An 11,597-nucleotide genomic window follows, 5' to 3' on the forward strand; every position below is an offset into this window, starting at 1 on the left:
AGTGATAGAAGAATAATCCTGGGCTAGAACCAATGCCTCTCAACGGGAGGTTAATGGCGTGCAGGACACCCAGAAGTTCCTGTATCTCCAAGAAGAGGACAAACTGTGAGAGCCCTGCTGGACCCAGGGATGGCAGGGTGCGGGATATACCGTCTCCCATGGGAGAGGACTCGAGACTGGGTACACGACTGCAGTGGTGAATGTCAGGACAAAAGCACCTCAGCCTGGAGAGCAGCCCTACTCAACTACTTTCCAGCACAGTTCAGCTAGAGCCCAAGGGATTTCTATGAATCTGAGGCTCCCCAATTCCATAACTGCCACAAAATCATGTTAACCACACCCTTTCTCCACATACCTGATTATATTAGAGAAGTGCAGGCAGGCAAAGAGGAAATCTGAAAGACGAAGTATATGACCTAGACAGCCTGAACATCTGCCAAAAAGGATTGCTAAATTGGACTGGACTCAGTTTATCGGGTTATAGTAAAATTTATAAACTTCCCATTTTTTGATGTGGTTGGTTTGTGAAGAAGGTCAGATGAGTAATAACTAAAAGTAAAAACTAATTTCTTTGTGCATCTGAGGGCAATAGAGTGAGTAATTTTATAATCTTGGTATATTATAAATGAATAAGGAATAGTGTCCAAAAGCCAATTAACAAGAAAACTCTTTTATTGATAGAAAAGCAAAACAAATTTTCCATGAATTCTAATATCTGTTTTATTCTATTGGATATATTGGAGTTCAAAAATCAGTTTTTCTGTTGCTCTTGTCATTACTGTTGTTGTTGATCTCCCTATACAAACAACCCAAAGAAATCACAAGTGTCCCTGCTTCAAAAAAGGTAGAACTATCTTAGTAAGACATTGTCCCCAACTGAAGTTAATTAAACTCTTATTGTTAGCAAAGCATTCCTACAGGGCACCAATGGTATTACTAGGTTGGTGACATTAATAAGTACTGATGTTAAGTCATCAAAGCTGCTTCTCAAATGCTATCAAGTAAATCAGAAACCAAATCAGAATCGGAGTGATGTTCAGTTCAATGATTAAATACCCCTCTATAGATACATCAGTTCATTCTAATGTGAATGAAAACATCTAGGAGCCATGATCACTAATCCCAAGAAAGGACGGCCCAGATTAAGTGGTTTTTCAAATTCAGATTCAAAGTTCAGATTAACAGGGGGATGGACCTGAGGAGCCTGACCAGATTAAAGTTTCTGGTTCTAATTTAACCTATAACTTCCACATAGTACTAGCTAGCAATTGCTCAACTGTCACCCACAGAAAAACATTTAAAGCGTAGGTGTACACAATGGGAAAAAATATGGAATTTTAACCATTATCTAACTAAGTCAATCGATACAGAAATGGTGGAAAAGTCAGATGCCAAAGGTTTTTTTTTTAAAGCTAATTTATCCATATTTTTCAGAAGCTACATATCAAACTAAACAGATAATGGTCATATTTTCACTTTACCATTGGATATGCAGATATAAGTTCTATCTCCACACAACATACAGGCTGAAAATTTAAAAAACAAAACAAAACAAAACAAAAAAACCTAGCCACAATCCAGGTCTGTGGCCCAGATAGCCCTAAAGCTCTTCTAGATGTGTTTGCTTTCCATCTAGATATTTAGACCACATAGATATGGTCACAAGTTCATTATCATTGCTACATTTGAGTCACTAACTACGAAAAGAAGCTTATCTAATTACCAATTCCCAGAGCCAACTGAGACTCTCCCCTTTCATTAAATAAAGAGAAAGTCATTCAGATTTAACCCGAGAAGTAAGTACATGCATATACCTGACACCTCAGTATCCTCTCTGGAGAAGAGGATGGAACAACTATTTGGTTTCCATCTCATTCTTGTAATGACAGAAAAGAGAATACAAAAAGTCCATTGTAAATTTGTACAAAATGTATGCATATATAAATACATATCTATGGGTGTATATAAATTCTAAAGAAGATTATATTTATCTACATCTTTAAGATTCAGAGTCCCATACAGCTGACATAATGGTATTCTCTCTCCAATTGTCTCATTTTTAAAAACAGCAAGAATCAAGCATGCCACCTTAATTTATACTGAAGAGCCATTGCAGAAGTTGGGCTGCAGCTATAGGGATTTGAAGCAATTCATTTGACGGGACATCGGTGAATAAAATCCTTAAAATAAATTTAGCTATTTCCAGATTGCCTTTCGTTTCATACAAATGAAATCCAAAATGCCCTGTTGGTAGCATCCCAAACTCCTGAGACTGTCATCTGAGCTCAATAAGATGCAATGCTCTAAACAGGGTCTGTGCAAATTGCTGGGATATGTGCTTATTGCAATAAGTGGGTGTGGGGACTGATCTTACTAGAATTTCATGTAATTCACTATCATATAAATCTCAAGTGACACCACCAGAAGCTTAGAATTCTGAGTATCCTAAACTCAGTATGAAATCTGAGTCACAAGCCACATCATCCTTACAAAGAGCACTATTAAAAATATTCAACCAGAGCCAGTTGATGGAGAAAGGCATACATATTTAAAGGTGCACAATAAGGTCATATTATGGATGTGTGCCCATGTTTAGAGGTATCAAGATATTTTTTAAACAGTATTCATAATGCTTTCATTTCTCCTGTTTCCTCTATTCCTTTGGGGAAAAATGATATAGGACAATTTCCTAATTACCCCCTAGAGTGTACAGGCTGCTCCTTGGAAGGGGATTATTATTGCATGCCTTGAATGCACTGTGATTCATAAGGCAAGAACGTACGAGTAGCTTCAGCACCAAGGATATGGAATCATCATCCAGCACTGCTCACAACAGAACATCTTATTGCTTTAATAAAATGGGAAATTATTCACTGTAAAAAGTGCACCAAATAAGGGGGAGAAAGTAATATCCATGCACTTAGTGGAGCTTATTGGAAATGAGGAAGCTCCCTTCTGAGTCCCTGATTCTATTCAAATTTCAAAAGTCCAAAAGTCATTCTGTAATAAGGTATTAAAGAGCTACAGCTGGATGAGGGTGAGCTACAAAATTTAATGGACTTTCTTCTTCACAGTGCCTTAGTCATCCTGATGTAGCATGTAGAGCTCTGATGCTCTAAAGGATTCCCTAGTGGCCTCAGGGAGTTAATGCACTCTTTCTAACTATTACTAGGAAGTGACTAAGGCACTGGAGAGAATCTGGTTCGTTGTTTAATAGGCTGTACCCAAAGATTATACCTGGTCTTCCTAATATCACAATATATGGCATGCTTCAGTGATGATCCTCTGTGCTTCAGGAAAGGACTTGAGTATCTAATGGGTCGTTAAAATTAAGCTTATTAAATTATTTGTATAAAAGATGCAGACTGAGCTTGGGCAATTTAACAGATGACCTAAAACCTCAGAGGTAATCTTTTCTGTAGATAAGAGCACAGCAGCCTGGAACCGAGAGAGAAAATCTAGAATTACTAGTTACTTGAGAGAGGGATGCACTTAAGGGCATTGTTGCCTTACACGCTTCAGGTAATAAGAACTCTTCTGGTTGAGCTTTTTGTAGAACATTCTCATTCATACATTATCCAAACATTTAAATAGCTGTCAAAGAATCGATTCCCAAGAAAGGACGCCAGTGCACGTAATTAAGATTGTAATAGGCTTCTGGCCCCTTCTATCACCAATCCAAGGGAAACAGAGTGGTAAATGAGCATAGGTGGACCCACTTCTAACACAGAAGGCCTTGTCTGGCAACAGGAGAGAGAAAACAAAAACACTGACTTTCTTCTCTCTCACTGTGTCTTTCTCTCCATCTTTTTTTCGTATATCCAGGGAAGGTAGGTAAGCCAGAGTAAGAAAAGATAAAGAGCCTTTCTATCGCTGCATCTCAGATGCAGGCACACATTTGTAACTAAACAAGCTTCAAATATTTTTATCCGACAAGCAGTTACTAGGTTTAACTTCTCTTGAAATCTGCATGTCCTCTCAGTTACTGGGTTTAACGTCTCTTGAAATTTGCACGTCCTGTCATCCAAATTGCCCAATATCCCCACCAGTCTCGCCCCCAACGCACACAGTACATGAAGCACACACGCCACTGCCTCCAGGTGGTAGGTGCATGCAGCGAGGACTAGAGGCACTGTTTCAATATTAACCATGTTTTAATAGATGGCATTCCTGCACATCCATTATCTGTTTGTTTTCTGTTGTGGTTGTTTCTGCTATTCGCAAAAGAAAAAAGAAAACATGTGTTATCTCTTTATAACAGCCCACTACAGAGTAAGATACAAAAGAACACTTCTGGAAACAGCGGAAGCCAGGCCTGTACCACGGAATTGTTCATCCAGTGGTAACCATTATATCAACAGCTAGAAATTAAGAACAAGACTATACAGTTTGGAGGATGTAGTACAGAACTATAGTTTGCTTCTGTATTTGGTACCAATATAATAAATATATAACAAAGGTGCACTTGCTCTAAAAATTAAACAGAAACATTCTGGTTGGTTAGATACTGCACTTTCAGTACTGCACATCACCTAGTACTTTTTTTTTTTTTTTTACAAAAAAGGTAACTAATGCAATGTTCAATAATAAAACCAATAGTACACGCGCAAACCCGATTGTAGAAAAAGAAGAAAGAAGCCAACAAAAAGCTAAAATAGTCATTTCCCAAAACAGCCCCTCCTCCGCCTGCACAACCAAATAAAGTAACCAGTTTGGTGAAGCAATTTCAGCACCAGACCTGGCTGGACAGCTTCTGGATCCTCTGTGAATCCTGAAAATGCCACAACTCAAAAGGTGTACAGCCGGGGGCAGGGCAGGCAGCAAAAGCAGATCTTTCTTTCTTTTTCATTTTCTTTCTTTCTCTTTCTTTCTCTGCTTTTCTTTCTTTCTTTCTTTTCTTTCTTTCTTTCATTCCTTCCTTTTTTTCAACTCATTTAAAGATTTTTAGCCAGCGAGGGACATTTCTAAAAGTAAATTTAAATGCCTGGTCCTAGAAAAGGGAATGGGTAGCTAAGGGGTGAGAAGAGGGCTGACCGGAGATGGGTTCATGTCATTTATGTTTTTCTGGGACTGTCTCTGTGGCCTCTTGTAGTTCTGGTGCTTAATGTAGACGTTTTCTTTATAATATACTATTGCCTGAGCCCGGCTGAGGGTAGGAATGGGGAAGGGAGGGCAGCTCAAGAAAAAGGGAAAGCTTATGGGGGGGGGGGAGGGTGGTGGAAGGAAAGGAAGTTAACTGAACCTTAACTTGACAGCTATGTACAACACACCGGGCCCCCTCCACTCCCTTTGCTCCGGGAATCAATGCCTTCTTTTCATATTTGGTAGCTTGTGCGGTTTCTCCTCCTTATTGTGTGTGTGGGGGGTGGGGGGAAGAGGGTGCAGGGTGGAGAGGGAAGACGCATCGTTCATTGACAATGAGAAATTATGTGATTTGTCATGCGCTTGGATTGTGTTATTAGTATTATAATAATTACTATAAATATTAATAATAAAGTATTATCAGCGTTATTTCTTCTTCCGAGACTTTCCTTGCCCAATATTTACAAATACCGCACAGTGCCTCGGCGGAGGAGAAACAGAGTGAGGGGAGGGCAGATACGGAAAGAAGGAAGAGGGAAGAGAAGCCAGAGAAAAGTGGGAGGGGAAGGACGGAGGGGGATAAAAGCAAGGAAGGCCAAGATGCTGGACATGAGGGAGAGGAGAGGAGAGAGGGGCTCAACAATCAGGACAGTACCACCGTTTGCAAAAGGCCCTCGCCAGCTGTGTCCAAACAGGAGGAGGCCGCGTGTGCTCCTTGCGGACTGGGGGCCGGTGGTGGAGGAGGAGGAGGAGCGCGGGGACCCTGGCACGGGAGGCCGGGGGCCGAAGACGAAGAGGAGGCGTCGGAGGGGGCGCAGAAGGCGAAGTCCCGGGGCTGCCTCTCCAGCCGGGTTTCTTTGGCAGGGGCTGGGGCCTGGCCGCTCGCCGCTGGGGGCAGCCCCCGGCCGCCGCGGTTGCTGCTGCAGTGATCCCGCTCGTACTCCTCCTGAGCCCTCTGCATCTTCCGCTTCTTCATCCTCCGCTTGTGGATGTGGAAGGTGGAGAGGGACAGCACGATGAGGCAGAAGATGAGGGTGACCAGGACAATCAGCACCAGCGTGGACGAGAAGGACTGGAAGAGCTGCTGTCCCACCTGCGTGATGCAGGTGCCGCCGCCGCTGCCGCCTGCACCCGGGCCACGGGCGCTCGCGTTGCCGCCGCCGCTGGCGTTCGGGGAGGCAAAGGTCCGGTTGAGGAGACACGGCGGCAGCGCCAGCCTCAGCTCCTTGGGCGCCCTGGCACTCATCGGCGCTGGGCGGGGAGGGGCCGGGCCCACCACACTTCCTCTCCCGGGCACACCGTTCCCACCAGCCAGGAGGAGGACGGAGCCCACGCCACCCCAAACTACTCCCTGGTGTGGGAGAGGATGACGCGCGAGCCAAGGGCCGAGGGGGCCACCGCGGGCGGGCGGGCGAGCCGGCCGGGAGGCGAGCGGCACGCAGGAGATCCTCTCCGGCCCCGCCTGGAACGCGAGTCCGCGCGCCCTTTTCCTTTCCCAAGGCACCAGGCTGCAAAGAGAACAGGCTGAGTTAGGACCCCGGCCGCTGCCCGGGGCCGTGCGGAGCGCCGGGAGGCTCCGCCAGCCCCGCAGAGCGGCCCCCCGGGCACGCTGCCCCAGCAGGGCGCCGCCCGCCGTCCCCACGGCCCGCGGACCCCGGCCCGCCCGCCCCCCGACCGCGCACCCGAGCCGCCGGCTTCGTGCTCGCGCCGCTCGCCGGGAAGGGGTCTGCGCCGGCACCGCGGAGGCACGGATTACTCAGCAGATAAGGCAGGCTTCCTGCGCCCTCCACAACTTTCTAATTGCAACCGACACACGGCCGCCTGGGAACGTGGTCCCCGCTTCCCAGAGCGCCGCCTCGCCTCTTTCCTTCGCCCTCCTAGTGGACGTCTTCCCGTGGATCCTGCCCTTCCCAGCACCCACCCCCCACAGCCCAGCGAGCCGACTCCGCTACGCAGTGCTCCCTTCTCTTCCCTCCCCCTCCAGACTCTCCTTCCCTGGCCGGCTTCAGGTCCCTTAAGTCCCGCGCCCCTGAGGGACCACAACAACCACATCCTACTCCGCCTCTGTCCGTGGTCACAGCTGACGCGCAAGATCGCGCTCCATCCTTTCTCCAGCCTTCTTCCCTGGTACCTCCCCCCGACCAAAAAAAAAAAAAAAAAAAAAAAAAGCAGCTGAAACACCTTTTTCAGCTAAAGCACATCCCCGCAAACGCCCCCTTGTCCCCATCTCCCGGTGCCCCGCACTGGGCAGTATCCTGCTCCTTTCTAGGGGGACTGGAAACGGAAGGCTAAGGGTTCTCGTCTGCAAAGTTTGGCGAACGGACCTTCTCTCCAGCCTTCCCGGCCCCAGCTCGAGGCTCTTCCCGGGCACCAGAGGTGGGGGGCGCAGCACCCAGCAGAGCCCCCCGGCCGTTCTCCGGAGGCAGCTGCTAACTGTTGCAGTGCGGAGCGGAGAGGAGGCGTGCGAGCCGGGGCTGGGCAGGGTGGGGGTCGCGGCTCCCGCCAGGGGGGCCTGCGCAGGCCGCGGGAGCCGTCCTGCCCGCGGGCGTCCCGGGCCCCCGGCGGCCCGGAGCCTGCAGCCGCACCCCGTCCCTTACCTGGGGCCACCGGCTGGCTGCGGGGAGGGAGCCCCCGCCGCGCGGCTGCAGTGGCGGCTGCAGAAGGCGCGGAGTGAAGGGGCCGGAGACCGAGCCTCGCCGCCGCCGCCGCCGCCGCCGCTTCGGGGAGCTCAGCTCGCAGCCTATTGCCAGAGAGGCCGGTGACGTCAGGCAGCCACCGCCAGGGCTCCGAGCCACCCCTCAGGCCCCCACCCCACCCTCATACCCCAACACCCCGGCCTGGCCGAGCGCGCCTCGGCCACACACATCCCCAGGCTCCCTCTGCGTCCCCGCCAGGGGCCACCGACCGGGAGCAACCCCAGCAGCGCGCTCTGAGCAACCCACCTTCCGCCCTGCTCTGCCTGCGAAGGGGCCGAAGCTTCAGTTCTGGGGCTGCCCGACTCCTCGCCCACGACCCTTTGCCACATGGTCCCGGCAACACATTTTTTTAACACTCTAGACAGCCATCTCCTCCCCCCCCACCCCCCCCCCCCACACACATGAGGGTTTGTTGGTTTTTTTTTTTTTCCCCCCTCCTGTCTCGGCTATGAGGATGGCTCTCCTCTGGGAGCCTGTCTATCCTGGCCCGGGCTCCTGGCAGAAACTGCGGGAAGGTGAGAAACGAGAGGGGCATTTCGGAACTCGGGTGGCAAAACACGAAATGACAAACGGAACGTGCATTTAACGTCCAACGCTGCAAATGAACTGTTCTCCTCTCCACCCAGAGTCTTCGACTTCTCTCTCACTCCACCGGGCTCGTGATCCCACCCTGCTCGCTCACACGTTGGTCTTCAGGCCCGACACCCACTCGGTATATGAAACACTCTTTCTCTTCTGAAATCTAGACACTCACGAGCACACAAAGCACATGCAAGGCTTACAAGGCAGGAAGACAACGCTCACTAAGAGGAGGGCAGAAGTAAACAGAAAATTCTGAATCTACCCCTCAGTTTACCACAGTGTTAACAACAGCCTTTCAGCACAAGGGAAAGGGAGAAAACTTCCTGGAAGATTTGCATCAGCCTGCCCAAATCTGGGCAGAGATTAATCAACTCTTGGTTCAGAACCCTTGGCAAAACATGAACGGTGTCTTTGGTGACAATAGCCAATTTTAAAATGAAGTATTGTCATTTTTCTACTAGAGAAACCGGCATGGAACAGCACCTCAAGACACCGTGTGATCTTTGAAAGCATCCAGTTGTCTTAGACAACATGCCTTTCCTTCTTCCCTCCATCTTGTTTTATTCCCATCTTCGAGTCTAACACGATGCCTGTACAATATTTACTTGCAAGTTTGAGTGAGGCAGTAAATACTGCTTTTTCCAGCTATGCATCTGAATTGAGAGATAGTAGGAATGACTGACACCTCCTTACCTGGTTGCAAGCAGAGGGTTTTATTTAAAAAAGAGAGTTTGACACTGGGAGTAAAAGGTTGTTTACGATCTGGGGGTCCCTTTTGACCCTGGTCCTACTCCAACTTCTCCTATTCCTCTCCTTGCTCATGACTTAAATTTGAAGGCAGAAATGCAGCATTTCTCCTCAAAATTCTGTTTTGATTTATTTGAAGAAAAGCCATCAGATTTTTCTTCAGAATTGTCTCAATAAAAAAAAGATCCCTATTTAAGCTAGTATCGGTACATGCTGAATAATTCAAGATCATTTCAGAGCACAGATTAATGCCCTTGGCTGCCAGACTCACACAGTTAATGGTGGCCAATGACCCCAATGCTGGCTTAGCCTTCCTGCCTCGAGTGAGGGCACCCAATGCCATATTTGGACATTCTGACTCTGATGGGCTCAGTGGATGCAATGGTGAACCTTGTTCTCATTGTGATCACTAAGTGAGACTTCACCATTAACACCTGCCATGTGATGCCCCATTTTTGTACACTCTCTCTGCTCCTGAAAAGTTGAGTCTAATCAACATTTTGTAAGGCAAATCCAATTTTGAATATTCCAAAAAGAGATCTGGCTATTTAAAGAGACTCTTTAGAAGCACTGTCTTGTTAAGCAAAGAATCTTTACATAATTAGAATTAACTCTCACTGATCTGTTTTCTAGACGTGGAAGTATGAGTTATCAGGTTTTCCCAGGGAGAAACATGCGTACCTTTGCAATATGTTGTAAGGGGATTACAACATATGTAACTCTATAAATATAAATACGTAAACATGTATATACAATGGGGTTCCTTTGGTACACCAAGTTTCTGGGATATATGAGTAGGCTGCCATTGTTCTTATTCTTTTGTTATAAATGATAACCATCTGTTATCCCACGACTGCTACAAGTGTCTGTGCCATTTTACTCAACCTAATAAAAGACATGGTCTTGCCTTGGAGAATTTATACTCTACGGCAGATGAATGTGGTCCACAAGACAATGGTATTTAATAGGAAATGATTTAGGTAAAGACATCAATTCTCAGGTGAAAAGCCCAGCACACTTTTCTTTTCCTTTCTCATTCAGGAAGAGTAAGCTATAGGTTCATAATTTGTTCTTACCCAGAGAATGAATGGGCACACAGACTTGATGTCACCAGGCAGTGGAATTCGAGACCCAGGAACACCAGTGACCGCAAACTCACACACCTCTTCATCTGTAGGAATTGAGCCCACTGAGTTGCTACGTGATTTTGGAACACCTGGCACGATGGCAAGTCTCTTCCAGACAACCTGCTGTCACTGTTTTTGCCACCAAACTTACTGAGCCACACTTTCAAGACTGGGAGGGCCAAGAAGCTTCTGAGATTCCTGGAGTCTTCCCTTTGTAATAGGAAAGGCCCTCTTGACTTAGGCAGACTCCAAATACTCAGCCACATAAAATACTCACTCTCGACTTTGATGAGGGATCTCCATCCAGCGTAGAGAGAAGTGCCAGATGGGCACCTGGTACGTCAATCCAAAAGAAAGCATTGAATCAATAACAACAAATGCTGGGAGTATTATGATTTTCAAAATACCTATGTGCCAGGCTGTAATAGTATTAATCCTCAACCTAACTTTGCAAGGTTATTTTTGCCAAAATACAAAATTATTTATTCATTCATTCATTCATTCACTCATTTGCTCAACAAAAAACGTTGACTACTTGCTCTACATGTCAGGAGAGGAAAGTAACGTTCAGAGCAGCTAAAGATAATGCCCGGGTCACTTAAGAGTAAGTATCTTATGGAGATCAAACCCAAGCACACTGATTCCAAAGTTAGTATTCTTTTCAAACTGGTAGTTGGTCTCTCTCCCTCTCTCCCTTTCTCTCTCTCTCAGACACACACACACCTCTATTTCTATCTCTATCCACAGGTGTGAACAAGTCAAACTAGAGAAAAGCACAGCTGTTTGGTTGAAGTAGAGGAGGGGAGATGCAAAGCCCCATTTCAGGGGTCTCCCCCGCCCCCCCGCAGCAGTGCACACTCGGCACCTTCCTTGAACTGAGTAGAGTCCAGACTGCAAAGCCCTCCAAGCACCAAGTTACCTAGGCAGGTCATTCTAGACCACAGGGCAGCAGGACACACACGAGGCTCCTCGCATTTACAGGGATTTTGCCAGAGGATGTTCAGACCCTGACATCCTCCCTAACCGTGTATCTGGACTACCCTGGGCCCTGCATCCCCACAGAGGCACAGTCTGTAAGTCATCAGGCTGCTGTTACATCAACTGCTGGCCCAGCCAGCAATTAGTTAATCAACAAAGTAGTGACTAAAGCTCCAGAGTTTGTTCAAGCTGCCTAGTTTTTTCCTTTTCTGGTTCAGTTTCTCATCTATAAAATGAAAATAAAAGCAGTATCTTTTCCGCAGTGTTATTGTATGCACTAAGCATATACTAAGCATTCAGAAGGGGCAGTTGTTTACATTATAAAGAAAACCACTAAGATTAGTATTTTATCTCTAACAGTAGAAGCACGATACTGTTTTGGACA

At 47.1% G+C, this 11,597-nt stretch overlaps 1 protein-coding gene across 2 annotated transcripts; it reads right to left on the reverse strand.

Annotated features, from left to right (window-relative positions):
• Positions 1-5,602: 5,602 nt before the first annotated feature.
• CUNH11orf87 (chromosome unknown C11orf87 homolog) lies at positions 5,603-8,121 on the reverse strand. Of its 2 annotated transcripts, none has more exons than XM_019469238.2 (2): positions 8,025-8,121; positions 5,603-6,590 (listed from the first exon to the last, which is right to left on the reverse strand). In XM_019469238.2, exons 1-2 carry the CDS (start codon positions 8,105-8,107, stop codon positions 5,726-5,728), a joined length of 948 nt encoding a protein of 315 aa, XP_019324783.1. In that variant the 5' UTR covers positions 8,108-8,121; the 3' UTR covers positions 5,603-5,725. The 2 variants fall into 2 exon arrangements, with proteins under 2 accessions (XP_019324783.1, XP_019324785.1); XM_019469240.2 differs by lacking the exon at positions 8,025-8,121 and adding an exon at positions 7,407-7,614.
• Between the last annotated feature and the right edge of the window lie 3,476 nt (positions 8,122-11,597).

The sequence above is a fragment of the Panthera pardus genome, unplaced genomic scaffold (assembly GCF_024362965.1).
Source record: "Panthera pardus isolate Hobbes unplaced genomic scaffold, ASM2436296v1 HiC_scaffold_12, whole genome shotgun sequence".
Classification (NCBI taxonomy): Eukaryota; Metazoa; Chordata; class Mammalia; order Carnivora; family Felidae; genus Panthera; species Panthera pardus.